At 40.2% G+C, this 26,257-nt stretch overlaps 1 protein-coding gene across 3 annotated transcripts in view; it reads left to right on the top strand.

Moving 5' to 3' along the window:
• The window catches only part of LOC140205051 (hatching enzyme 1.2-like), a 109,922-nt gene that overhangs the window by 11,195 nt on the left and 72,470 nt on the right, over positions 1–26,257 (top strand). For 2 of the 3 annotated variants that reach the window (XM_072272168.1, XM_072272170.1), the window contains exons 4-7: positions 4,929–5,000; positions 6,713–6,859; positions 22,549–22,666; positions 24,309–24,490. In XM_072272168.1, the coding sequence (XP_072128269.1) occupies positions 4,929–5,000; positions 6,713–6,859; positions 22,549–22,666; positions 24,309–24,490 (519 nt within the window). The remainder of the gene's footprint in view (positions 1–4,928; positions 5,001–6,712; positions 6,860–22,548; positions 22,667–24,308; positions 24,491–26,257) is intronic. The other variant, XM_072272169.1, reaches the window with a different exon arrangement.

Below are 26,257 nucleotides of genomic sequence, written 5' to 3'. Positions count from 1 at the left end.
TTAAAGAAGCAGTTCATTTGTTTCATTGAAGGGAATGGTAAAAGGGGCACACCCATTTCTACATGTGCTAGGATAGCCATACAAACCCAGCAGGTTGAGTGTTCGTGGCGGTAACATCTGTCAGGGAAAGGACAGGACTCTCAGTGGTTTTATCCTCTATGTCATTAGAGTGAGAGGCATGAGTCCATGATGGCTTTTCTCTTACCTTGATGGCCATACATGAAATAGTACTTCAAATCGAGGTTCCAAACAGTTCTTTCTTTTAAATGTCTGCACCACCATGTTGTCTCCAGGTTCAATGTCATGACATCTGAGGTCCGCTACTGGTTGCTGGGTTTCTTTTACCTGTTGACGATATTTTGTAATGTTTTTTGTTAAGGCTACACAATAATTCAGCAAGCCAGGTTGTGTACCTCCATTTGTTTAATTCTTAGTGGCGTATCAGATATGGGCACAGGGGCCTTCCATTATGATTTCATGTGGGAACAGACCATTGGTTCTGTTAGCAGTGGCTCATCATCAGAACCAAAGGCAGCACCTGTTTCCACTTTTGTCCAGTTTCCTCTTACGTTTTACTAAATCTATTCTTAATTGTTCTGTTCATTCTTTGCACTAGGCCAGCTGGCCGAAGATGGTAGCTGCAATGAAAATGTTGATCCACCTGTAAGGCTTCGCATACTCCTTTAATTACTTTACCAGTGAAAAGGGTACTGTTGTCGCTGAATAGTTTCCAGGGGTTCCCAAATTGTGGGATTATTTCCTTTAATACAGCGGTCCCCAACCACCGGGCCGCAGAGCATGCGCATGCGAGGAAACGATATGATTTGGCGATAGGAGTCAGCTGCACCTTTCCTCATTCCCTGTCACGCCCAGTGTTGAGCAATTACGCATGCGAGGTCATTACCCGCGCGTCATCCATTTCAGCGTGGGAAGAAGATCAACTCCTCGAGCTTGCAATTGACAGTGGGCTGAAAAGTATGCTTGACATAACGTCTCTGCCGGCATTCCGGATCAAATTCAAGGCTGAATATCCTGAGACAGCCACGGAAGCGCTGAAAACTTTGCTTCCATTTCCAACGTATCTCTGCAATGAATGCAACGAAAACTAAATTGCAGAATAGGCTGGATATAAGGAACCCCATTCGAGTATCGCTGTCTCTTGTCACCCTTCGATAGGACCGTCTTGTTGCAGGAAAATAATCCCAGGGCTCCCACTGTTTCAGCGATATTGGTGTGTTGCAATGATTTTATATCTTCATACGGGGAAAATATGTGCTGCGTGCTTAATATCCAAATGATACTTAAAATACTTAAAATATATTGACTTATATAACTATATAACAATTACAGCACAGAAACAGGCTACCTCTGCCCTTCTAGTCCGTGCCGAACGCTACTCTCACCTAGTCCCACCGACCTGCACTCAGCCCATAACCCTCCATTCCTTTTCTGTCCATATACCTATCCAATTTTTCTTTAAATGATAATATCGAACCTGCCTCTACCACTTCTACTGGAAGTTCGTTCAACATTTACTTCAAGCTCCCCTGTCCTCCCCTGATAATTGACTTATCGCTATATTAATGCAGGGAAAATATGCGCTGTGTGTTTAATATTAAATTCGTTAGATAAACCCTTTTGGAAACGAAATTGAGTGAATTAGCTAATTATCATCTGTATTCGGTCGTGATTAACACCCCCCCTCCCCCCGGAAAAGAATCGCCAAAAACGATTTGTGGAAGAAAAATCATACACGCATGCACACTGGTGCCCGCACAAGGCTTCATGGTCATTGTAGTCTTTATCGGGGTAAACCCAGCGTATTTGACTGCTACTCTTGTCCGTTGGCAGCGCCCCCCCCCCCCAGTTGGCCGGTCCGCAAGAATATTGTCAATATGAAACCGGTCCGCAGTGTGAAAAAAGTTGGGGACCCGTGCTTTAATAGATATTTCGCTCCTGTAACTGCATCATTCTTTCTACAAGGAAATGTTTTGTGAGAACACATCAGTAATGACTAATACATACTTATACCTTTTACATCGAGGTAATTCAATAAAGTCCATCTGTAAGTGTCCAAAAGTGGCATCTTAACAGGGTATGAGCCCTGTTACTTGTACCTGTTTTCCTTGATCCTGCAAGGCACACGTCATACAGTGTTAACAGATTTGTTCTGCAACTTGAGGTACTCGGGAAATACCAGGTTTGGTATGTTTCAACAATCATTCCCCACTTGCCTACATTTGTGAACACATTGGGCAATCCACAGTACTAATTTACCCGGGTCCACAATGTGTCCTTTGGGGTAAAGCTGCATACTATCGTGCTGCTTACAAACCAGCTTTTCTCACTTTGTTCTTGTGGCCTATGGAGTAGTGGACTGGTATGTTTGTACATCCTCCAAAGTGGGAGGTGTCATCAGGGCCAACTGCTTGTTTCTGGTACAACCAGGGTGGGTCTAATTTCTATCTTTTTTGCAGCATATGCTGCCGCTTTATTACCCTCGGAGACTACATCCATGTCCTTTGCATGATTTTCCCGTATCATTATGTAAAGCCAAGCTTTCAGCAAAGAAAATTAAATCGGCATTAGCAATAGGAGTATCATTAAGGTCCTCATGGGGTTTTATGACTCGTGTAACAGTTTTACAGCAGAGTGGAAAGTGCTGCTTGGCACAGTGACTCTAAAATCAATGACATGGAAAACTAATAAGGAAACACAAATCAAAAAAGAACACAGACAAGACAGAATAATAATTGATGCTTGTACTTTTCTTCCTTCAGAACCTTCACAAGTAACTGCAAAGCTTGAAATAAACAGTCAGTTCTCATCGTGAAAAACTTTTACACATTTTACAAATAACTAAGGAGGGGGATAAAACTGCTTTTTGGGGTCCCTGGCACAATAACACATTTTAAAACATAAAAGTGAATTCATTCCAGAGTAAAATACTTCCCTTAATCATTGTTGTTTTCCTTCTGGGAACAAGTTTAATTCAAACTTCTTCCCAACGTCATACAATTAAAAGATGCAAACAGTTCACAATTTACTGCCACTTTGTATCAACTTTAAGCAACAGTGTGAATCTCCTTCAGCCCAGTCACTGGAATTCTCCCACATTGCAACCACTAGGACAAACGATCTTGGTGGATCCTCCAAATTGTGTTGATTACCTTTCACTAGGTCTTCTAATAAAGAATCGAAAACACAGAGTGGATCTACAAGAATAATACTGCCTCCGCTCCTCAGATAGATGGCGGTGGCTTCTGTTTTAACAGCTTACAAAGGTCAGTTTTAGACAAGCTTTAAGGTTATTCTTTTGCTGTTCTCTGTTCTGGCAGTCAGGTCCTCTACTTAGCAGCTGCAGTACTTTTATTCAAGGCCGCGCAATGTACCAACCTTCCCTTAGTTACACAGTGAACAATGATCAGAACATTACATGCCTCCAGCCACATACACACTTAGCACAAAGCACTTTGGAATTATACAGGTTTCACTTTGTTACATTGTAAGATTAAATGCATAAAAAAACTCAAAGTTTCGAATATATTTCCACAGTGGTTTGATGGGCAGATTTTTTGTAAGTCAAGGCCTTCGAGATTTAGACTTAAAAAATCAAAGATCTGCAGGTGTTGGAATTTTTTTATTATTTAGGGATACAGCATGGTTACAGGCCCTTCTGGCCCAACAAGCCTGTGCTGCCTAATTATACCCATGTGACCAATTAACTTAGTAACCCATAAGTTTTTGGAATGTAGGAGGAAACCGGAGCACCCAGAGGGAACACGTGGTCACGGGGAGAATGTATAATCTTACAGACAGTAGTGGCAATTGAACCCAGCTCACTGTTACTGTAAACTAAGCGCTATGCTACCATGCTGTAGATTTAAAGTGTGAAATTTAAGTGAAAAGCTAGAAAACCAAGCAAGTCAGCTAGGATCTGTGGTTAGAGAAACAGCTTATGGTTGAAAATGCAGTGTCAGAACTGTGAAAGAGTTGCAGAGATGGTGTAAAAGGGATAGGTTGGGGTATTTTTGCAGTTGCGGCAGCTCCATCCAACTTGTGTCCCAGAGAGTGATAAACTGTTGAAGTCATCTGGTTACTAGGTTAATGATTTTTATGAAGAGTGGAGTGAAGAGCACAGGATAATGCAATACTTATGAAATGTCAGTGAAAAGCAAGAGGAAATGTACAGGCATTGTTGGTGGAGAGAAAAATAATCTGAACAGGTAGTGCAGGTAGATAACCTTGTAGCAGACCTGCCCAGTTCTGATACACACAGAGAAAGCAACTTATCTGAAATTTATTGAATTAATTATTGAGTCCTTAAAGCTGCGGAATGCCTTGGTGGAAGATGACCCATTGTTGCTGAAGCTTGTGTGGGCCTCGTTAGAACACTAAGCAGGCTGAAAACAGTTTTTCTACAAAAGCGTCACCTAATAGGTTTCTCCAACGTAATATAACATGAAATCGTTTCTGAAAATGGTGCATTAGATTAGAAGTACAGGTGAATCACTGCTCCATCTAAAAGGATTGTTTGGGTCCCATGCTCTTCCACCTCTACTTCTCCCTATCTTGTGGCTAATCTTCCTTCCCTGCCAACTTTTTTTTTCAAGGAACTGCAGGCAACGATACATTTGTTTGCTTCATACCTGTACCCTTTCTGTACCTTTTCACCCATGTCAAAATACTACCTTAAATTTCACCAGTTTTTCTTATAACACAATAACATCTATTGTATAATCTTTATGAAAGTTTAGTAGAAACTTTAAGCTGCAAATTGGAAGGAATTTCCACAGACCACCTGACATTTGTGATTGGTTCTATTATTTTGGTGGCAACAAAGGGTTGCTTGGAAAGTATAGCAAAAACAGAAATGTTTATAAGGTAATAGAAAAACTTTCTAAAATTGTATGACTTTTAATTTTTAGGTAGTCCAAGAATTAAAGAAATGAACTTCAGTGATATAGTTAACGTAATCATGAAAATTAATAGACCATTAGGTAAGAATTTGCATTAAAATTTTTGTGTAATTCATAAATTGTATAGGATGTTTCATGATGCTGTTGTGAAATGGAACAATAGGCATTGATGGAAATTGTGAGGTTTTAAAAATACATTAATGAATGAGTATTCTACTGATTGTTAGTGTAAATTTAAGCATGCAGTGGAGTCTATAAAATATAGCCTATGTATGTGATTTCTGGCCTTGTTAACTGATAACCAATTAACTGTAAAAACATTATCCCCTCATTCACAATGTGTTCCTTCTGTGTCTCACCTACTTCCTCATAATTGCATTTTTCCCCCAAAGGGTTTGAGTAGAGGATCTCAGTGCAGATTTTGTGCACGTGCAAATAGTAATGATTATATTCAAATTCTACAGATCCAGTTCCATTAATATCTTTCCATCAAATGAAGGCATCAGTGCCTGTTTTCAGCTAGATCTGGACAATGTAACAGGCATAGGACAATAATTTGTGCCACAGAACTGTCAGACATTGACCATTTCAAGTGAAAAGCTTTGGCTAGATATCCTTGTTAGTTAATGACATTACTATTCAGCCTTCGACCAAAAACATCATGCTTTACCTTTAACCAGAAATTCAGTTGGACGTCCCATAAATACTGTAGCTATGCGAATAGGTCAGAGACTACATTACTTGTGACAAGTGATTCAGCAGCTAGCACTCCTTAGCCTTTCCATTATATAAAAGACATCTGTCAGAACATGATATAGTACATTTGCGCAGATGAATTAATTTTCAAACCATGAAGTAGCATAACATTGTCAAGGACAAACCAATTCATGGAGTGGGAAAAACTGAAATAATTTTACAGATGGATGACCTTACAGCAGAACTAGTTGATTCTTGTATAAAAGAAGAAAATATGGTATTCGAATCATTAAAATTGATATTAAATCCTGAAAATTGCAGTATGCCAAGGTGAAAGATGGAGCGCTATTCTTCAAGCGCACAATGGGCCTTGATAGAACAGTGCAGAAAACTATGCCCAAATAGATCAGAGTGGAAATAGGATCCAGAATTATAATTGATTATCATAGCAATCCTGGCCTTGACCTATCCGAGATGCATTTTCCTCCCTGTATCTATCCATTCCTCACCTTCTCAGTGACTTAAGACTAACTTGTTTCTTCACTTTTCTAGTTTTGAAATGACTTTGATCTGAAATATTAACTATTTCTCTTTTCATAGATCTTGTCTTACCTGTTGAACGTTTCCAGCATTTTATCACTTCTTTATTACTTGAATGTAGTAAATAAAAGTTTGAAAACTCAAGTAGCAGTTTGCAATGTACCATCTATGTTTAACTACTATTCAAATTACCTCCTTTTTTAAAAAAAGATTTAAAATGGTGGTTTTCAAAAAGTAATTTTACTTTTAAGTTTCATTTGTTAAGCTTCATGACATCAAGACATGTAATAGAAGCAGCCCTTCAATGAAAAAAAACCACCTTTGAGTAATGCAGCTTGGAAGGTTGCTTTTTTTCTAGTGAATAAATTGAGTTGTAGTTTTGTCCTGATTTTAATTAAATATGCCATGTAGATAATGGCAACAATGGTATTTATGCACATAAAATTTAAAAAAAAATCCTGAAAGTAATTATCTTGAAAGAACTTTTTCAGTAACAGCATTAGATTTGCCATGCCTGACATTTTTATTTCCACTTAATTTTTTTTCTGTTTTCTTAGTAAAGGTTAATGCCTTGCGTGGCATTATAATTGGTGATTATCAAGTCCACCCAAATACAATTTGTTCGGCTGGCCACAGGAGTTGTTTATGGCCTTCTTCACAAGATAATAATATTTATATACCCTATGCTTTCCAATCAAATTATAGTAAGTACCATAAATGTGTCATCTTGCTGTTTGTTGATTACCTTGTATAGCTTTAAATCATAACTATTCTTAATTTTTCCAATATTTAGTATGAATGCTAGAATGCACAGTGCTACACAAGATCTTTTTGGAATTTGATGACATTGACTTCATCTAAGTTTCAGGAAAAGCTTTCTTCCTGAAAGCAGATTCTTAGGAATAGATTCAAAGAAGAAAATGCTACGTATTTTTAGCAGACCTGTGAGTGTCTCCAGCATGTTCTGTTTTCACTTTATATTTGCAGTGACTGCAGTTATTCACTTTTCAGGAATGGATCATCACGCAGGGATATTAGGAATTTGGTTAATATAAGAATAATAATAAGATATGTCATATAATTGAAAAAAATGTAAACTGACTTACTGGACATGGTTACGTTCACAGTTTCATATGTTGAAGGCTTTGTCCCAAGCATTTTCTTTTCAGTGCATCATCCCCTACTAGAAAGACAACCCACCAGAATTAGTGGCACAATAGATTATAATCAGAAAGGAGTGACCCTGAGTATCCTTAATACTAACAGTAGTTCTCTCATGGTATTAAGCCCAACTGGGTAAGGGCCTTCTCTTAGGCAACAGCTGGAGACATCTGTTGCTGGATCATAAATGATTATTCCTCCATCCTTTTCAAACTTATGACTGCCTGACCAATCTATCCAAACATTTGTATTTTCCTCTGTGCTGTAAACCTGGTGATAGCAGTAATGTGGGACACGTAATCAGATTAAGCGCACTGTAATTGTTGCACTTGAGAAGCCAGTTAGCAGCAATGCTGTTAAGCTACATAAAGCAAACCAAATCTAAATAAATCAGGGGTTACCCTCTCCTACCTGACTTTTGCATGTCACAGGCCTTAGTTTAACTCAACCCTCTTACAAGAACCATTTGATGAGGTTGCATGAAGTTCCAGCAACAGTAAAGCTCAGTGACATCAAGGACAAAGTTCAAAGTAAATTTATTATACTATGTGTATATCATGATATACCCAAGATTCAGTTCCTTACTGCCATTCATGTGTAGAACAAAAGAGCAACAGAATCAATTTAAAAAAAAACTACACGCAAAGACTTAAAAAAGTCAATGTGCAAGAGAAGACAAACTGTAAATATTAACCAAAAGTAAGTAAATAATACTGAGAACGTGAGTTATATATTCCTTGAAAACGATCTGTGGGTTGTGGAATCAGTTCAGCGTTGAGTGAAGTTTTCCATTTGATTCAGGAGCCTGATTGTTGAAGAGTAATAACTTCCTAAACCTGGTGGTGTGGGACCTAAGGCTCCTGTACATCCTTCCCGGTGGCAGCAGCAAAAGAGAGCATGGCCTGGATGGTGGGTGTCCTTGATAATGGATACTGCTTTAATGTAACATTGTCCTTAGAGGATGGTGTCCTTGCATCCTTGCTTAATGGTAGGGATGGCTTTTCCTGTGATGGACTGGATTTTTTGTAGGCTTTTCCGTTAACAGGCATTGGTGGTTCTATACAGTGCTGCAATGCAACCAGTCAGAATATTCTCCACTGTGCATGTATAGAAGCTTGTCAGGGTTTTAAATGACTTGCTGAATTTTGGCAAGCATGTAGTTTGAAACCTTGACAAACTTCTATAGGTGCACAGTGGTGAGTATACTGACTGGTTCCTTCTTTGTACTAGCATTTATATGCTGGTCCCAGGACAGATCCTCTGAAATAATAGACCAAGGAATTTAAAATTACTGACTCCCTCCACCTCCAAACCCCTAATGAGGACTGGTTCATGGACCTTCAGTTTCTTCTTCCTGTAGTCAATAATCAGCTCCTTGATTCTTCCGATCTTGAGTGAAAGGTTGTTGTAGCACCATTCATCCACATTTACAATCTCGCTCTTGTATGCAGATTTGTCACTACCTTTAATTCGGCCAACAACTGATGATGTCAGAAAATTTATATGGCATTGCAGCTGTACTTAGCCTCACAGTCATAAATATACGGCAGGTAGGGCAGGGGGCCAAACTTTGCAGTGTACCTGTACTGATGATGATTGTGGAGGAGATTTGTTGCCAATTGAGTGGGATCTGTAAGTAAAGAAATTGAGCATCCAGTTGCACAAGGAGGTATCGAGGCCTATGTTTTAGAGCTTGATTAGTTTTGAGGGAATGATGGTGTTGAATGCTGAGCTCTAGTCAATGAAGAGCATCATGATGTATGCACCTTCACTGTCCAGATATTCCAAGGCTGAATGAAGAACCAATGAAATGGCACCTGCTGTTAATCTGTTGTGACAGGCAAATTGGAGCAGATCCAAGTCGTTCTTTAGGTAAGAGCTGATACGTTTCACAACCAGCCTCTCAAAGCATTTCATCACAGATGATCATTGAGGTAGGTTACCATATTCTTCTTGGGCACCATATGATTGAAGCCTGCTTGAAGTAGGTGGGAACCTCAGACTGCAGAAACCAAAAGGTTAAAGATGTCAGTAAACACTGCATCCTGTTGATCAGCACAGGTCTTCAGTACTCAACCAAGTACACTATCTGGCCCAGATGCTTTCTGTTGGTTCACCTTCCTGAAGGATGGTCATCTGGGACTTTGGGCGCTTATGAAGGTACCTCCATGTTCTCTCGGTCAAAGCAAGCATAAAAGGCATTGAGCTCCTATGGGAGAAAAACCTTGTCACATATGTTGCTTGGTTTGCATTCAAACCCTGACACAGCTGTCAGGCATCATTCTGTGAATCACATTTGGTCCAGAATTTCCACTTCACATGTGAGATGGCTTTCTGGAGGTCATACTTGGACCTCTTGTACTTGGTTGCCAGACCTGATCACTGCAGATCTAGCCCTTGGTTCAATCACAGAGCGTCATGGGAAGTCATTCCTGCCTGTGGCCATCAAACTTTACAACTCCTCCCTTGGAGGGTCAGACACCCTGAGCCAATAGGCTGGTCCTGGAATATTTCATAATTTACTTGCATAGTTTACATATTACTATTTAACCATTTATGGTTCTATTACTATTTATTATTTATGGTGCAACTGTAATGAAAACCAATTTCCCCGGGATCAATGAAGTATGACTATGACTATACAGGGCATCTGGTTGGGAAGATTGAATGATTTTATGGGGATACACTCTTCCACGAGTGTCTTTATAAAGTCTAATGTCATCTGTAGTGTATTCATTCAGGTCCTTGGAGTCCTTGAACATGGCCCAGTCCACCACTCAAAGCAACCCTGTAGTCTCCATACCTATGCTGTTTAGCCTCTGCCTGTATACAGGGAGGAGGACTGCCAGATGATCAGATATCCCGAAATGTAGTCTAGGGATGGAATAATAGGCATTCTTGAAAGTAATATAGCAGTCGAAGATATAGTATATCAATTCAAAGAGAGAGTGAGTGCACAGGTTGGTGAGAAGTGTGCAGCTGCTGTAGCTTATGCAAGGATGCTGAGAAAGCTCCGAAATAAAAGAGACACTGTCTAGTGGAGCAGTCATAGTCAGAGTAGTAGGGCTTTGGCAAGGATGGGCTTAGGTGAGGTAGGTTAATTTTATTTTTTACCCCCTCTAACAAGAATAGTGGGTATGACTGCGAGGCTAGTTTTCTGTTCAGGGTGTCAGATGTGGGATGTCTGGGCCTCCCTGATGGCCACATCTGCGCCAGTTGCATTGAGCAGCAGCTCCTTAGAGTCCCAGTTAGGGAACTGGAGCTGCAGCTCGATAACCTTTGACTTGTTAGGGAGAGTGAGGAGGTAATAGACTGGAGTTACAGGCAGGTAGTCACTCCGTGGCCACAGGAGACAGATAAGTAGGTGACCATCAGGAGAGAGAAGGCTGGGCGTCAGTGAAGAGCACCCTGTGGCTCCCCCTTAGCAATAAGTATTCCATTTCGAATGCTGTTGGGGGGAGGATGACCTTGGGGAAGCAACAGCGGCCGTGCCTCTGGCCCTGTGGCTCAACGTCATCTGTAAGGAGTTTGTACATCCTCCCTGTAGAATGTCTGGGTTTCCTCCCACCGTCCAAAGATACTGATTAGTAGGTTAATTGGTCATTGTAAATAGCCCTGTGATTAGGAGACTAAAAAGTTAGGGGCGCAGATAGGCAATTCTGTGGGCACAAAAAAGAAACAAGGATGGTAGTTTGCCCCTTAGGTGCCAGCTTTCGTGATGATTCTGAGAACGTCCATAATATCCTGAAATGAGAGAGTGAGCAGCCAGAGGACATGGCTCATATTGGTACCAACGTCATAGGTAGAAAAAGGGTGGAGGTCCTGAAAGCAGAATACAGGGAGTTAAGAAGGAAGCTGAGAAGCAGGACCTCAAAGGTAGTAATTTCGGGATTGTTGTCTGTGCCACGCAACAGTGAGTATAAGAATAGAATGAGGTGGCGAATAAATGCGTGACTGAAGGATTGGAGCCGGGCACAGGGATTCAGATTTTTTGGATCATTGGGAGGACTTCTGGGCCGGGTGTGACTTGTACAAAAAGGAGGGATCCGAGGAGATCCAATATCCTGGTGAGGAGGTTTGTTAATGTTATTAACTAGATTTGCTGTGGGGTGCAAACCGAAGTGAAGAGGCAGAGGATGGGGAGGTTGGAGCACAAGTAGACACCTTGTAGGGAATTTGTGAGGAAGGATAGGCATTCGTAAGGCCAGTGATGTTGTGGGGGTGGAACTGGACTCTCTGACGGTGGTGTCTGAAAAGAGGATGCTGTCCAAGTTGCATGCCATCTTGGACAATGTCTCCCATCCACTACATAATGTACTGGTTAGGCACAGGAGTACATTCAGCCAGAGACTCATTCCACCGAGATGCGACACAGAGAGTCATAGGAAGTCATTCCTGCCTGTGGCCATCAAACTTTACAACTCCTCCCTTGGAGGGTCAGACACCCTGAGCCAATAGGCTAGTCCTGGACTTATTTCCTGGCATAATTTACAAAGTACATATTACCATTTAATTATTTATGGTGCAACTGTAACGAAAACCAATTTCCTCTGGGATCAATAAAGTATGGCTATGAGATGTTAGAGCAAAGGTTTTCAGCCTAAATGTTTGAGATGTATATATTTTAATGTGAGGAGTATCATAAACAAGGTGGATGAACTTAGAGCATGGATCAATATGTTGAACTGTGGATGTCTCAGGAGCAGGATTGGCTGCTGAGTGTGCCAGGCTTTAGATGTTTCAAAAAGAAAAGGAGAGGTGGGTGCGTGGCATTTCTAATTAGGGATAGTGTCACGGCTGCAGAAAAGGAGGAAGTCATGGAGGGATAGTCTACTGAGTCAGTGTGGGTGGAAGTCAGAAATAGGAAAGGAGCAATAATTCTACTGGGTGTTTTTTATAGACTCCCAATAGTAACATGGATATTGAAGAGCAGATAAGGGGACAGATTCTGAAACAGTACAATAATAAGGTTGTTGTGATGGGACGTTTTAACTTTACTGATATTGATTGGCATCTTTTTAGTGCAAGGGGTTTAGATGGGATGGAATTTGTTAGGCATGTTCAGGAAGGTTTCTTGACACAATATGTAGATAAGCCAATGAGAGGAGAGGCTGTACTTGACCTAGTATTTGGAAATTAACCTGTTCAGGCGTCAGATCTCTCGATGGGAGAGCATTTTGGAGGTAGTGATCACAATTCTTATCTCCTTTACCATAACACTGGAGAGGGATAGGAGCATACAATTTGGGAAAACATTTAATTGGCGTAGGGGGAAATAGGCTGCCATTAGGCAGGAACTTGGGAGCAGATGTTCTCAGAGAAATGCATGGCAGAAATGTGGCAGATGTTCAGGGAACATGAAGTTCTGCATAGGTATGTTTCATTGAGGTAAGGAAAGGATGGTAAAGTTGAAGAACCATGAATGTAGAAAATCTGATTAAGAAAAGCTTTCAAAAGGTTCAAAAAACCAGGTACTGTTAGAGCTCTAGAAAATTACAAGGGTGCCAGGAAGGAGTTGAAAAATGGAATTAGGAGAGCCAGAGGGGTCATGAGAAGGCCTTGGTGAGAAGGATTAAGGAAACCCCCAAGGAATTCTACAGGTATGTGAAGAGCAAGAGGATGAGCTGCATGAGAGTAGGACCAATCAGGTGCATGGAGTCGGAGGAGGTGCTTAATGAATACATTGCTTCAGTATTCACCGGGGAAAAAGAACTTGGCAACTGTGGGGATGACTTACAGAGAACTGAAATCCTTGAGCATAAAACAGAGGTTGTGCTGGAGCTTTTGAAAAACATTAAGTTGGGTAAGCCACTAGGACCGGATGAGATATACACTAGGCTACTGTGGGAAGCGAGAGAGGAGATTGCTGAGCCTCTTGTGATGATCTTTGCATCATCAGTAGGGACTGGAGGATTGGAGGGTTGCAAATATTGTTCCCTTGTTCAAGAAAGGGAGTAGAGAAAATTATAGACCAGTGAGTCTGACTTCAGTGGTGGGCAAGTTGTTGGAGAAGATCCTGAGAGGCAGGATTTTTGAGCATTTGGAGAGACGTAATCTGATTAGGGATCGTCAGCATGGCATTGTCAAGGGCAGGTTGTGCCTTACGAGCCTGATTGAATTATTTGAGGAAGTAACAAAACACATTGATGAAGGTAGAGCAGTGGATATAGTGGAAGGCATTTGATAAGTTCCCCAGGCAAGGCTCCTTCAGAAAGTAAGGAGACATGGGATCCAAGGAGACCTTGCTTTGTGGATCCAGAATTGGCTTGTCCACAGAAAGCAAAGGGTGGTTGTAGATGCTTTGTATTCTGCATGGATGTCAGTAACCAGTGGTGTTCCGCAGGAATCTGTTCTGGGACCCCTCTTCTTTGTGATTTTTATAAATAGCCTGGATGAAGAAGTAGAAGGGTGGGTTACTAAATGTGCTGCTGACTCAAAGGTTGGGGGTGTTGTGGGTAGTTTGGAGGGTTGTCAGAGGTTACAGTGGGATAGCAATAGGATGCAGAACTAGGCTGAGAAGTGGCAGACGGACTTCAACCCAGGTAAGTGTGAAGTGGTTCATTTTGGTGGGTCAAATTTGAAGACAGAATATAATATTAATGGGCAGACTCTTGGCAGTGTGGAGGATCTGAGAGATCTTGGGGTCCACGTCCATAGGACACTCAAAGCTGCTGCGCAGGTTGATACTTGTTGAACTACGGTGTGTTGAACTCAACCATGGGATTGAGTTCAAGAGCCATGAGGTAATAATGCGGCTATCTAAGACCTTGTTCTGACTCCTTTTGGAGTACTGTGTTCTGTTCTGGTCACCTCACTACAGGAAGGTTGTGGATACTATAGAATTACTGCAGAGAATATTTACAAGGATGTTGCCTGGATTGGAGGGCATACCTTATGAGAATAGGTTGTGTGAACTTGGCCTTTTCTCCTCGGAGTGACGGAGGATGAGAGGTTACCTGATAGAGGTGTATAAGATGATGAGAGGCATTGATCATGTGGCTAGCCAAAGGCTTTTTCTCCAGGGCTGAAATGGTTAATGTGAGGGGGCATAGTTTTAAGGTGCCTTGGAAATGGGTACCGAGGGGATGTCGGGGTAAGTTTTTAACACAGAGAGTGGTAGGTGCGTGGAATGTACTGCCAGTGGCGGTGATGGAAGTGGATACAGTAGCCTCATAGGTAAGTACATGGAGTTTAGAAAAATAGAAGGTTATGCATTAGGCAGTTTCTAGAGTAGGTTACATGGTCGACACAACATTGTGGGCAAAGGGCCTGTAATGTGCTGTTGATTTCTATGTTCAGTGTTCGCATGTGTTGGGACCGCTGATACTGCAGGTGATGTGCAGATGGTAATTAGGCAGAGGCTTCTTCAAGTTATCCCTGGCAAGGGTGTGAAAGGTGTCAGAGTGGGCTGTTTCTTTTTTGTTAATCATGGCACTCGAGTGCTTGATTAACATTTGCCTTCTGTGGGATGTAAACGCGGTCAGGATCATATCAGAAAAAAGCATGCAGTAACTGCAGGAATACAATCTACAAAATATGCCACTCATATAAGCTACTCAAAAGCCTTCTATGCTTGTAAACTCATTCCCAAGCTGAACAATGAAAGTAGTTTTGTAAGAAAGCTTATTGCTTCCTAACCTATCCGTATTCCTGCCATGGAAAGTTTTGTCATTGTCACTAGATTGAATCCTGGAATTTGACCCAGGAGTACAATGGATCTATCTGCTAGAAAAACTCATCATCATCATCAAGTGTCATGCCCAGATTGAGCTTTGACTGCCATGGCTCACACACTTCTGTTTCAGGTCAAGTGGATCAAATCATTGGTATTCATTTCCAGTTCTCTGGCTGCTGTCTCCATCATCATTTGTCTTTGCCTTCCTCTTGCTTTCTTCCCTTCAATCTTTTCCATAATTACAGTGCATTCTAACTCCTCTTTCCTAATCACATGTCCAATGAAGTTACGTTGCCTTTTCATGATCTCATACATTATTTCTCTTTTTGTGCTTGCTCTGTTCATGGCATCCTCGTTAGATATTCGTTTCGTCCATGATATTCTTTGCATCCTCCTCAAAAACCACATCTCTGCTGCTTCAATTTGTTTCCTCATGTTACTAGATATTGTCCAACATTCTGATCCATATAACATAACTGGGTAAACGTAACATTTCAGTACTCTGAGGTGGGTTGTCATGCCTAGTTTAGTGTTGTTAATTATACTCTTCATTCTCGTAAAGGTGTCTTTTGCCATCCCTATTCTTCTTTTGATGTCCATGGCGCACCTGCCATCTGATTTCACCCAGCTTCCTAAGTAGCAAAAGTTCTGTAGAAAGACTACATCTGTTCAAATAGGTGACCCATCATACCTTTAAAGAGTAATTAGGATGGGCAATAGAGACTGGTCTTATCAACAATGCCCAAATCCCCAAAATAAATAAATATATACAGTGGGCACCACGGGGGAGTAGCAGTTAGCAAGACGATAATTACAGCTTGGGACATCTGAGTTCAGCCCCGACATCATCTGTAAGGAGTTTGTATGTCCTCCTTGTAGAACATCTGGGTTTCCTCCCATAATCCAAAGATATACTGGTTAATTGGTCATTGTAAATATCTCTGTGATTAGGGTAGGGTTAAATTGGGCATTGCTGGGCACCCGGCTTGACTGGCAGAAGTCTTATTCTGCATTGTATATTTAAATAAAATGTAATTAACTTGATCCTGTAAAGTACTAATTTCATATGAAAGTATTGACCTGGTTCTGAATGCCTGCAGAAATGTGGCTGCCTTACTGCAGTGAGCATCAGGTTGTATACCCTCAATGAAATCTCACAATCGGACACAAGTAGGCAATAAGGAGAGAGGAAATGGCAAACAGAAGACACCAGAGACCATCTGTATTTACCCATCACTGCAAAAAAATGTTTATTGTTACACATAATCTTCCTTGTCGTAACAAAAGATATCAGCACTATCACTACAGTCACCCAAGAGCAGTAATGGCAAACAGGAGTTGTAGATAATGACAATGATGGTGTCATGATGGGAAACTCAGCTACATACTGAAAGGTAAATCCAAATGGATCTCTTGGAGCCACCTGAACAGTTATCCATTTCATCATGTTGGTTCTTCCACATTTTGTAAGAACCAACATGATGAAGTTGTTAAGTTAGTGTGGTTTTTCATTGATTAAGTTACGACTATTATTCTATTATGGATTTGAGTATGCTCGCAAGAAAATGAATCTTAGGGTTGTATATGGTGACATGTATGTACTTTGATAATAAAGTTACTTTGAACTTTGATCTGTTTTCTTAGCCTGATAATCAGTCAAGTGAACAAAAGGGCCTGCCCAATGGAGTTAACTGAATGAGCATTAATGTTGTGGATGTTGGCCTAGGAGGTGTCACTGACAGTGACTGGGTCATATTCATGGACTCGCTTGTGGATCTGAATGAATACACCATGGTTGTTACTGACTTTATTAAAACAGCTGTAGATGAGTACGTCCCCACAAACCCATTCAGAGTCTTCCCCAATCAGTAGCCCTGGATGAACCATGAGATCCACGATCTGCTGAGGTAAGATGAAAGTCATTCAAATCTTGTGACCAAGAAAGTTATAAGAGGTCCAGCTGCGATCTCCGGAAAGCCATCTTGTGGGGTGAGGTGGCAATTATGGATAAAGTTGAATCAACAAAGGATATTTGACAGTTGTGGCAGAGGTTGAATAGTATCACCTCTTGATTATTGACTTCAGGTCCATGAGCAATACTCATAGGAGGATCAGAGGTGAAAAGAGTCAGCAACTGATGAATTCCTCAGTGTTATTTTTTCAGAGAACCGCTCCTGAGCCCAGCACACAAGTGCAATTATGCAGAAAGCACAGAAGCAACTTGACTTTCTTAGGAGTTTGTGGTAATCTAAAACTGACAAACTTAGAAGGATGTATAGTGGAAAGTATATTGACTGGCTATGTCAGAGCCTGGTATAGAAACACCAATGTTCTTGAATGGAAAATCCTACAAAAAGTGGCTGCGGCCCAGTCCATCATGGGTAAAGCCTGCCCTACCATTGAGCACATCTACATGAAACATCTTTGCAGGAAAGCAACATCCATCATCAGGGACACCCAACTCCCAGGACGTGCTGTCCTCACTGCTGCCCTCAGGAAGAAGATATAGGAGCCTCGGGACTCTCACCACCAGATTCAGGAACAGTTAACACCCCTCAACCAAACCAACTTGTTTGACACCAACAATCATTCCATGTTCAAAGTCACAAAGATCTCATTTCTTCCCCATTCTGATATTTGGTCTGAACAACAACAACCTCTTGACCATGTCAGCATGTTTTTTTTGTGCATTGAGTTACTGCCACATGATTGGCTGATTAGATATTTGCATTAACTAGCAGGTGTACAGGTATACCTAATAAAGTGCTCATTGAGTGTATATGCTGTAGGTTGTCCAGTCCAGGTCACAGAAGTGCTTGGGGTAACCTTGCTGCTACTCAACAGACCAATGAGTTCTGTGTTAGGTTGTTGTCTTGATTTTGGACACCTTTTCCTTAATTGATAAAAGGCTGTGTTGACAACGGTAAATTTCACTTCCAGCCAAAATTGTTGAGGAAGATAAGGGAAGTGATTTGCAGTTTGAAGAGTTCAGGAAAGAAATTTTTTAGGAAATACTTCTCTGTTTGGAAGGGGCACTGGATGTGGAGGGCATCAAATACATTTTGGGTGAAAAACATCAATGTCAGATGGCAACTGAATTAGTCAGATATGGAATGATATTGCAGAGAGAATGCAGCAAGTTCTGAGTGAACAAGGGATGAGCCTACTGGACATCTTTTCTCCAATATATGCAGATATATATGTCATTATCTATTAAACTGAATTGACAGTGTATAGTCTTTGTGGAGAAAATTTTGATTTTGTTTCATTTATTCTGTGCATAGTGTGATATGCCGTACTAAAGGAAGAATGTTAGAATGCGTGAGTCCAAAACTAGATATTCACAAATCATTCTGGGCCACTAGCAGCAGATGCCTCTTATGCGGTAATCAGTAATTCAGGACCTGGCATATATACCATTCCCTATAGCTGTGAACTCAGCACATCTGGTTCAGAGAGCAGTATAGAAGGGTGTGCTGGGATCATTGTAAACCTAGAATGTGGTGCAAATCGTGACTGGATTATGCACAACAAAAGCAGCATGGAAAAAATAGTTGAGAGCTAAAATCAACAAATTCATTTCTTTCTTCTAACGATGAGTATTTTCAGCAGCTTCTATTTCTCATTTTGATCAAAATAGAGCATTTCCTCTGTTACATCCAATTGTGATTCATGGTGAATGAAAACATTAAATGAGGTGCCAATTCCACAAGCATCTCCACAGACAACAATGCTGATGCTAAAGATAAGACTCTAGTATTTGGAAACCTAGAAAATCTACAGCACATTACAGGCCCTTTGGCCCATAATGTTGTGCCAACCATGTAACCTACTCTAGAAGCTGCCTAGAATTTCCTTGTTGCAGAGCCCACTATTTTTCTAAGCTCCATGTACCTATCCTAAGAGTCTCTTAAAATACCCCATTGTATCCGCCTCTACCACTTTCGCTGGCAGTGCATTCCACTCATCCACCACTCTCTGTGAAAAGCTTACCTCTGACATTCCCCTTGTACTTCCAAGCACCTTAAAACTATGCCCCCTCATGATAGCTACTTCAGCCCTGGGAAAAAGCCTCTGGCTATCCACATGATCAATGCCTCTAATCATCTTATGCACCTCTGTCAGGTCACCTCTCATTCTCTGTCGCTGCAAGCAGAAAAGTCCCAAGTTCACTCAACCTATTTTCATAAGGCATGCACTCCAATCCAGGTAACATCCTAGTAAATCTCCTCTGCACTCTCTATACCATCCACATCCCTCCTGAACTGAACACCTTACGGCTCTTGAACTCAATCTCATAGTTGTTGAAGGCAAACACACCATACGCTGCCTTACCAACACTGTCAACCTGTGCAGCAGCTTTGAGTGTCCTATGGACATGGACCCCAAGATCTCACTGATTCTCCACACTGCCAGGAGTCTTACCATTAATATTGTATTCTGTCTTCAAATTTGACCTACAGAAATGAACCACTCCACATTTATCTGGGTTGAACTCCATCTGCCACTGCTCAGCCCAGTTCTGCATCCTATTGATGTCCCGCTGTAACCCCTGACAACCCTTCAGACTATCTGCAGCTCTCCCAATTTTTGTATCCTCAGCAAACTTATTAACCCACCCTTCTACTTCCTCATCTGGGTCATTTATAATAAAATGAAAAAGAGGAGAGGTCCCAGACCAGATCCCTGTGGAACATCACTGGTCACCTTCCTCCATGTAGAGTACAAATCATCCACAAGCAACCTTTTCCTGCTGTGTCAGGTTAATTCTGGATCCACAAAACAAGGTTTCCTTGGATCCCATGCCTCTTTACTTTCTGAGCACTTTTATCAAATGCCTTACTGAAATCCATATACACTACATCCACTGCTCTACCTTCATCAATGTGTTTTGTTACTTCAAAGAATTCATTCAGGTTCGTAAGGCATGACTTGCCCTTGACAAAGCCATACTGACTATCCCTAATCAGATTATGTGTCTCCAAATGCTCATAAATCCTGCCTCTCAGGATCTTCTCCAACTACTTGCCCAGCACTGAAGTAAGATTCAGTGGTCAATAATTTCCTGAGTTATCTCTACTCCCTTTCTTGAACAAGGGAACAACATTTGCAACCTTCCAATCCTCTGGTACTTCTCCCGTCCCTATTGATGATGCAAAGATCATTGCCGGATGCTCAGCAGTCTCCTCCCTCGCTTCCCACAGTAACCTGGTGTACATCTCGTCTGGTCCTAGTGACTTATCTAACTTAATACCTTTCAAAAGCTCCAGCACATTCTCTTTAATTTGTATGCTCTCAAGCATTTCAGTCTGCTGAAAGTCATCCCCGCAATTGCCAATGTCCTTTTCACTGGTGAATACTGAAGCAAAGTATTCATTAAGTACTGCCACTACCTCCTCCGGCTCCACAAATTTTCTACTCTCACTCCTGATTGGTGCTATTCTCACATGGCTTATCCTCTTACTCTTCACATACTTGTAGATGCCTTGGGGTTTTTCTTAATCCTGCTTGCCAAGGCATTTTCATGGCCACTTTTAGCTCTCCTAATTTCATTCTTGACCTTCTTCCTGGCAATGTTGTAATTTTCTAGAACTCTAACAGTACCTAGTTTCTTGAACCTTTCCTAAGTTTCTTTTCTTAACTAGATTTTCTATGTCCTTTGTACACCTTTGTACACTTCTTTTACCCTGCCATCCTTTCCCTGCCTCAATGGAACATACCTATGCAGAACGCCATGCAAATGTTCCCTGAACATTTGCCACATTTCTGCTGTGCATTTCCCTGAGAACATCTGCTCCCAATTTAAGTTCCCAAGTTCCTGCCTAATAGCATCATATTTCCCCCTACCCCATTAAATGTTTTCCCAAATTACACTGGACAACAAAGATTTTGCTTCCTGAAAACCTTTAGGTGTACCTTATGAATTTTGGGCTACTGATCATGAAAATCACAATGAAGTTTCCCTATCATGCACTATTTTTAATAAACTTATATTTATGATTTCAATTCATAATTCAAGTCAATTAAAATGTTGCCTAAACGTAGGCTGGAAAGTTTCCTAAGCATGCTTGGGTATGCTTAGGTGGCGTGCTGCTGCATGGCAGGACAGGTTTTAGTAATGATTATTGGGTTCAGGACTGTAAGGATGGAATTTGCTATCACCAGGCACAAAAATTTCTGTGAGGATTTTGATATTTGAGACAGATGCTTCCCAGAATAACTGATGCCAAGATTAAGGAAAGCATTTTTGTTGGTCCACGAATCAAGCAGGTCATCAATGACAGGCAATTTGAAGAATTTCTAGTGGGACCGGAGAAAATCACATGGAAGGCATTCAAGGAAGTTGTTACAGAGCACCAAGCTACATGCAGCTGGTTGAAAGCGTGCTTCAAGCATATAAAACCATGAAATGCAACATGTCACTAAAGATTCATTTTCTGCGTTCCCACTTAGACTTCTTCCCTGCAAATCTTGGTGCTGTTAGTGATGAGCATGGTGAAAGGTTTCACCAGGATATTGTGGTCATGGAGAAAAAATACCAGGGCAACTGGAATCCATCAATGCTGGCGAATTATTGTTGGACACTTAAGCGAGAAACCTCAGACACTGAGTACAAATGAAAATCATTAACAAAATATTTTAACGTAGTTGAACTATTGCAAAGCATCAGCACCATCATGCAATTAAACACACTATAATCAATAAAAGTTAATTTGTTGTTTCTCCAAATTCCTACATGATGCAAGTAGTCTGAAATTATATTTGTGTTCATCTTCAAGTAGTCTATCAAACAAAAAAAATTCTGAGGAAGCAACACTTTTGAAAAAATTTGTTGTCCAGTGTTATCTGATCCTACTCCTCTCCGGGTAAAGGAGATAGAGTTGTGATAGCTACCTTCAAAATGCTCTCCCACCGAGAGATCTGACACCTGACCAGGTTCATTTCCCAATACTAGATCAAATACAGCCTCTGCTTCTGAAGTAGCCATCTTCATTTTGAAGTGCCAATCAAGGATACCTCTCTACTTCACAAATTAGACTATATGTTTCTTTAAGTCAGCACTGCCATTTAGTAAGGCCATGACTGATGTGAACTTGATCTCAGCTTCAGTTTTGTTTTCTTATTTCTTATAGCCCTTTCTGGCCCAGTAGACCTAGAATGTCCATGGCTTTTGGCACCAAGGGGGTAACTCCATCATCTTGTGCATTTTTTTAAAAAGTTATATGGTAGTAAGTCAAATATAAGTATATCTGAGTATTTTGGAACCCAGTGTTTTATTGCAGAAATCTGAATATTCCCAGGATATATTTGCTGATCTTGGAAACTGTCACTGTAAGGTCTTTAAGTTGTGCAAAATTGTTACTTGCCATTGCAGAACTATAGCTTTGGTATGGCTAGGAAACTCCATAAAATTGGTCTGAACTACTTTTGTTTCGGTTTTTAACTTTACAATAATTGAGCAGTAATATCATCAGTATACTTGTCTTCAGATATGCACAATATTTATGTAAAAAGGTATTTTAATTATTAAAATGTGTATTGGTTGTTCTTCCACAGAGAGAGCCCAGAGAGCATTAATAATCGCTGCTTTGTCTGAGTTTGAGTCTTTGACATGTATCAGGTTTAAATACAGATCAAGGGAAGTGACTTATCTTGCATTTATTGATGGGGTAGGGTAAGTATATACAGTAATATAATTCATATTATGAATTCAGATTGACCATTTTATGACCTATTTGTTTTGATAACATCTTAAACAAATACTCAAAGATAATAATCTCATTCTTTGCTCTCTTTAACATTGAAGTTGACAATATAGTTATTGTGGAAAAATAGATATTTTTGTATTTAAATATATTTATGGTGTAATTTCCTGCTTGCAACAACAATTTTTTTCTGTCACATTTTCTTGATTGGCCTAGTAGGAAGTTAAAGAAAATGAATACACTAGTTAAAAATGAAGGGGTGACTAGAAAAATACCAGTAAGAAATAACTAAGTGGTTTGAAGGCAGAAGAAATGGGAGTGACTAAAATCTTCTTATTAAAAAGTCAATGTTCCAATCAAATTATTGAACATACAGAAAGAAATATTGGTTATCTTAGTTGGAAAATTTGATATTTAAGATAACTTTTTCAATATAAAAGTCTGCAGAAAAACATGAATGAGCAAATGTAGTGTTGAGACATTATTTTCCCATGGTTATCATGTTCAAAAAATGCAGGACAAATTTAATCCAGCTAATTACTGGCCAAGTAGTCATCTTAATTATCAGCAAAATGATATAAGGAATCAATGAAAATGCTATCATTGCAATTTACCTATGGATGACCTACTCAATGATGATAAAACTGCAGTTGCAGGAAACCTAAAATAAAATACAAAATAATGGAAATACTCAGCTGGTCAGGCAGCATCTGTGGATAGGGAAAGATTTAATGTCTCAAATTGACCACTAGATTAGCAACCCATTTACCACCAATAGTATTCATTTTTTGCACCGTGGTGACATGTACAAAATGCCTTTCACTTATTCGTCAAGGCTACCTGGACAGCACCTCCCAAATCCACAACTGCTGCAAACAAAAAGGACAAGGGTCATAGGATTGCACACCATCTTGACTTGGAAATTATTACTGAGTCTGAATTGTGGAATTTCCTACCAAATAGCATTGTTGTGAATGTCTTCACCAGAAGGGTTACAGTATTGTTTAAACAGTTATTGCTAATTCCTCACAGCTCCTGGACCTAGTTCTATTCCTGACTTCAAGTGGTATTTACAAAGTTTGCACATTCTCTCTGAAGGCCACATGGGTTTTCTTTGGATTCTCTGAGTACCAGGAAAATCAGGAAAGAACTTTTCCATCATAGCTTGTTGATTGTTACAATTCTCATATTTTTGAGTTAGATTTTTTAATGACAAAAATTAAAGTGGATAATTATAAGGAATTTATTAAAGAATTAAACTAAAATTAATTCCTATAACTCTCACTTAAATTAATGAGGTCACGGATCTTGCAAGGAGTCTGATATAGTGCAGGGTCCAAGTGGCAATTCCCTAACATATCTTTGCTGATAGGTTCACTGTGGAGTATAACAGAGAACAAAACATGTACTGTATGTAAGCCAGCCAGCACTGGTATCCATTCAAATGGTCAATAGAAGATGATTCTCACATTGTCAGCAAGAATTGTGCAATATCTTTCTGATGTACATAATGAATCAAGAGAGTTGATAAAGAAGTAGAGTTAGCTCTTAATGTACCATGTTCATATAAAAGTTTTGGTAAGAAAACTACTTTTAAACATGTTTTTCTAGATGCTGGTCATATGTAGGGCCAGGAACAAAAACAGCACAAGAAATATCATTACAAATACCCTACTGTATGGATGTTGGTATAATACAACATCAATTAATGCATGCACTTGGTTTTTATCATGAAAGTTCTCGATCTGATCGTGATGAGCATGTGGAAGTAAAAATGGAGAACATTGAAAAAGGTAAGGAGATTAAAAAGTTGACAGTATTTTACAGTTCTAATACTATTCAGTAACAGAGCTGTAACACATTGAGCTTATGTTTACTAACTGAACAAAGGGCAAGTTTTGCAGCGTTTTCAGAGTTACAATTAATTTTACACATTGAAATTCCCATCCAAGTTAATCACACCAATAAGAATTGACCAAAGATGAGAAGGGAAAGAGCTGGAGTTATGCACGTTATCTGTTATTAAGAGTCTGCAGACCACTTAAGACAATATAGCGGTTGATCCCATCAAGGGCAAAATTGGTTAATTTTACATGACTGCAATTTTGAAGTGTTTATTTGCTGATGTTGGATGGGGAAAGTTAAGATTGTAAAATCCAAATAAGATATGAATTTAAGAATCTATAGGGGAAAAAGATGAAGTGATATAGCAAAACTGGAGTAAACAAAAAGCAGCACCTTGCGAAAAAAAGGTTAACATTTCAGTTGAAGACCTTTCTCTTGGAAAGAGACAGAAGCTGATGACCTGCTTAGTATTTCCAACATTTAGTTTTATTTTCCATTATTGGTAGTTTATAGATTTTCAGTATCAGAAGAGAGTTGCCTTTCAGAACATATCTGTCCTCAAGTGGATGGAAAGTTTCCTGACACTGTTTCAAAGAAGATTACTAGATATCTTTTGCGTTCTGGCCAGTTTTCATTCCTCAACCAGTAAATTATCCGGTTGTCATTACATTGCTGTTTGTGACACAAAAGAGTAAATTAATTAATGCATTTCCTAAATTACATTGGTGAAACAATTCAAAAGCACTTCCTTGGCTGTAAATTGCTTTGGGCTATCCTGAAGTCGTATGTAAGGACTGTCTGTTAATAACTTATTCTTATATGCGATTAATGCAAAAGTAAATTATCAAATGCACATTTATAATGTGTTAAACTCAGAACCACCAGAGTTTACAAAAGCAGTTGCAGGTCAGTGACCCCAGAAGAAGAAGAAGGAGAGAAGAATAGCCCTTAACTCGGCAGTGGAGTTATCGGGGCACCGTCACGATGGTGTTTCCATAGCAGCTATTCTTGTTTTTATGAGGCTGAGTTGCTAGCTCAATGCTCAATCCGACTTGGATTCGAACCTGGGAACCCTCGCTCCAGAAGTCCGGCGCTGATATTATTGTGGCACCAAGTGGGACAGTGACCCCAGACTCTCCCAATATTAAGCTCAGTCCCCAGACACCTTTGGATGTTGTCCTTGCAGTCTTAGAACACATAGAACAGGCTCTTCGGCCCAGAATGTTGTACCAAACCAGCTAGAAAGCAAATCAGAAACACCCAAACACTAATCCCTCCTACCTGCACAATGTCCATATCCCTCCATTTTCCTTACATCCATATGCTTATCTAAACGCCTCTTAAAAAGCTTCTAATATATTTGTCTCTATCACCATACCAGGCAGCACATTCCAGATATCCACCACTCTGAGTAAAAAAGCTTACCCTTCACATCCCCTTTGAACTTGCCCCTTCTCGCCTTCTATTCACGTCTTCTGGTATTAGACATTTGAACCCTGGGAAATAGATACTCTGTCTACTCTATCTATGCCTCTTGTAATTTTAATCCTCTATCAGATTTCCCTTGAGCCTCTGTCACTCCAGAGCAAATGACCCAAGTTTATCCGGCCTGTCGTGATAACTTGTGCCCTCTAGACCAGGCAGCATCCGGGTAAACGTTTTCTGCACCCTCTCCAAAGCCTCAACATCCTTCCTGTAGTGGTGCAACTAGAATT

The sequence above is a fragment of the Mobula birostris genome, chromosome 11 (genome assembly GCF_030028105.1).
Source record: "Mobula birostris isolate sMobBir1 chromosome 11, sMobBir1.hap1, whole genome shotgun sequence".
In the NCBI taxonomy this organism is placed as follows: domain Eukaryota; kingdom Metazoa; phylum Chordata; class Chondrichthyes; order Myliobatiformes; family Myliobatidae; genus Mobula; species Mobula birostris.
This window is presented reverse-complemented; position numbering and strand designations above follow the sequence as displayed.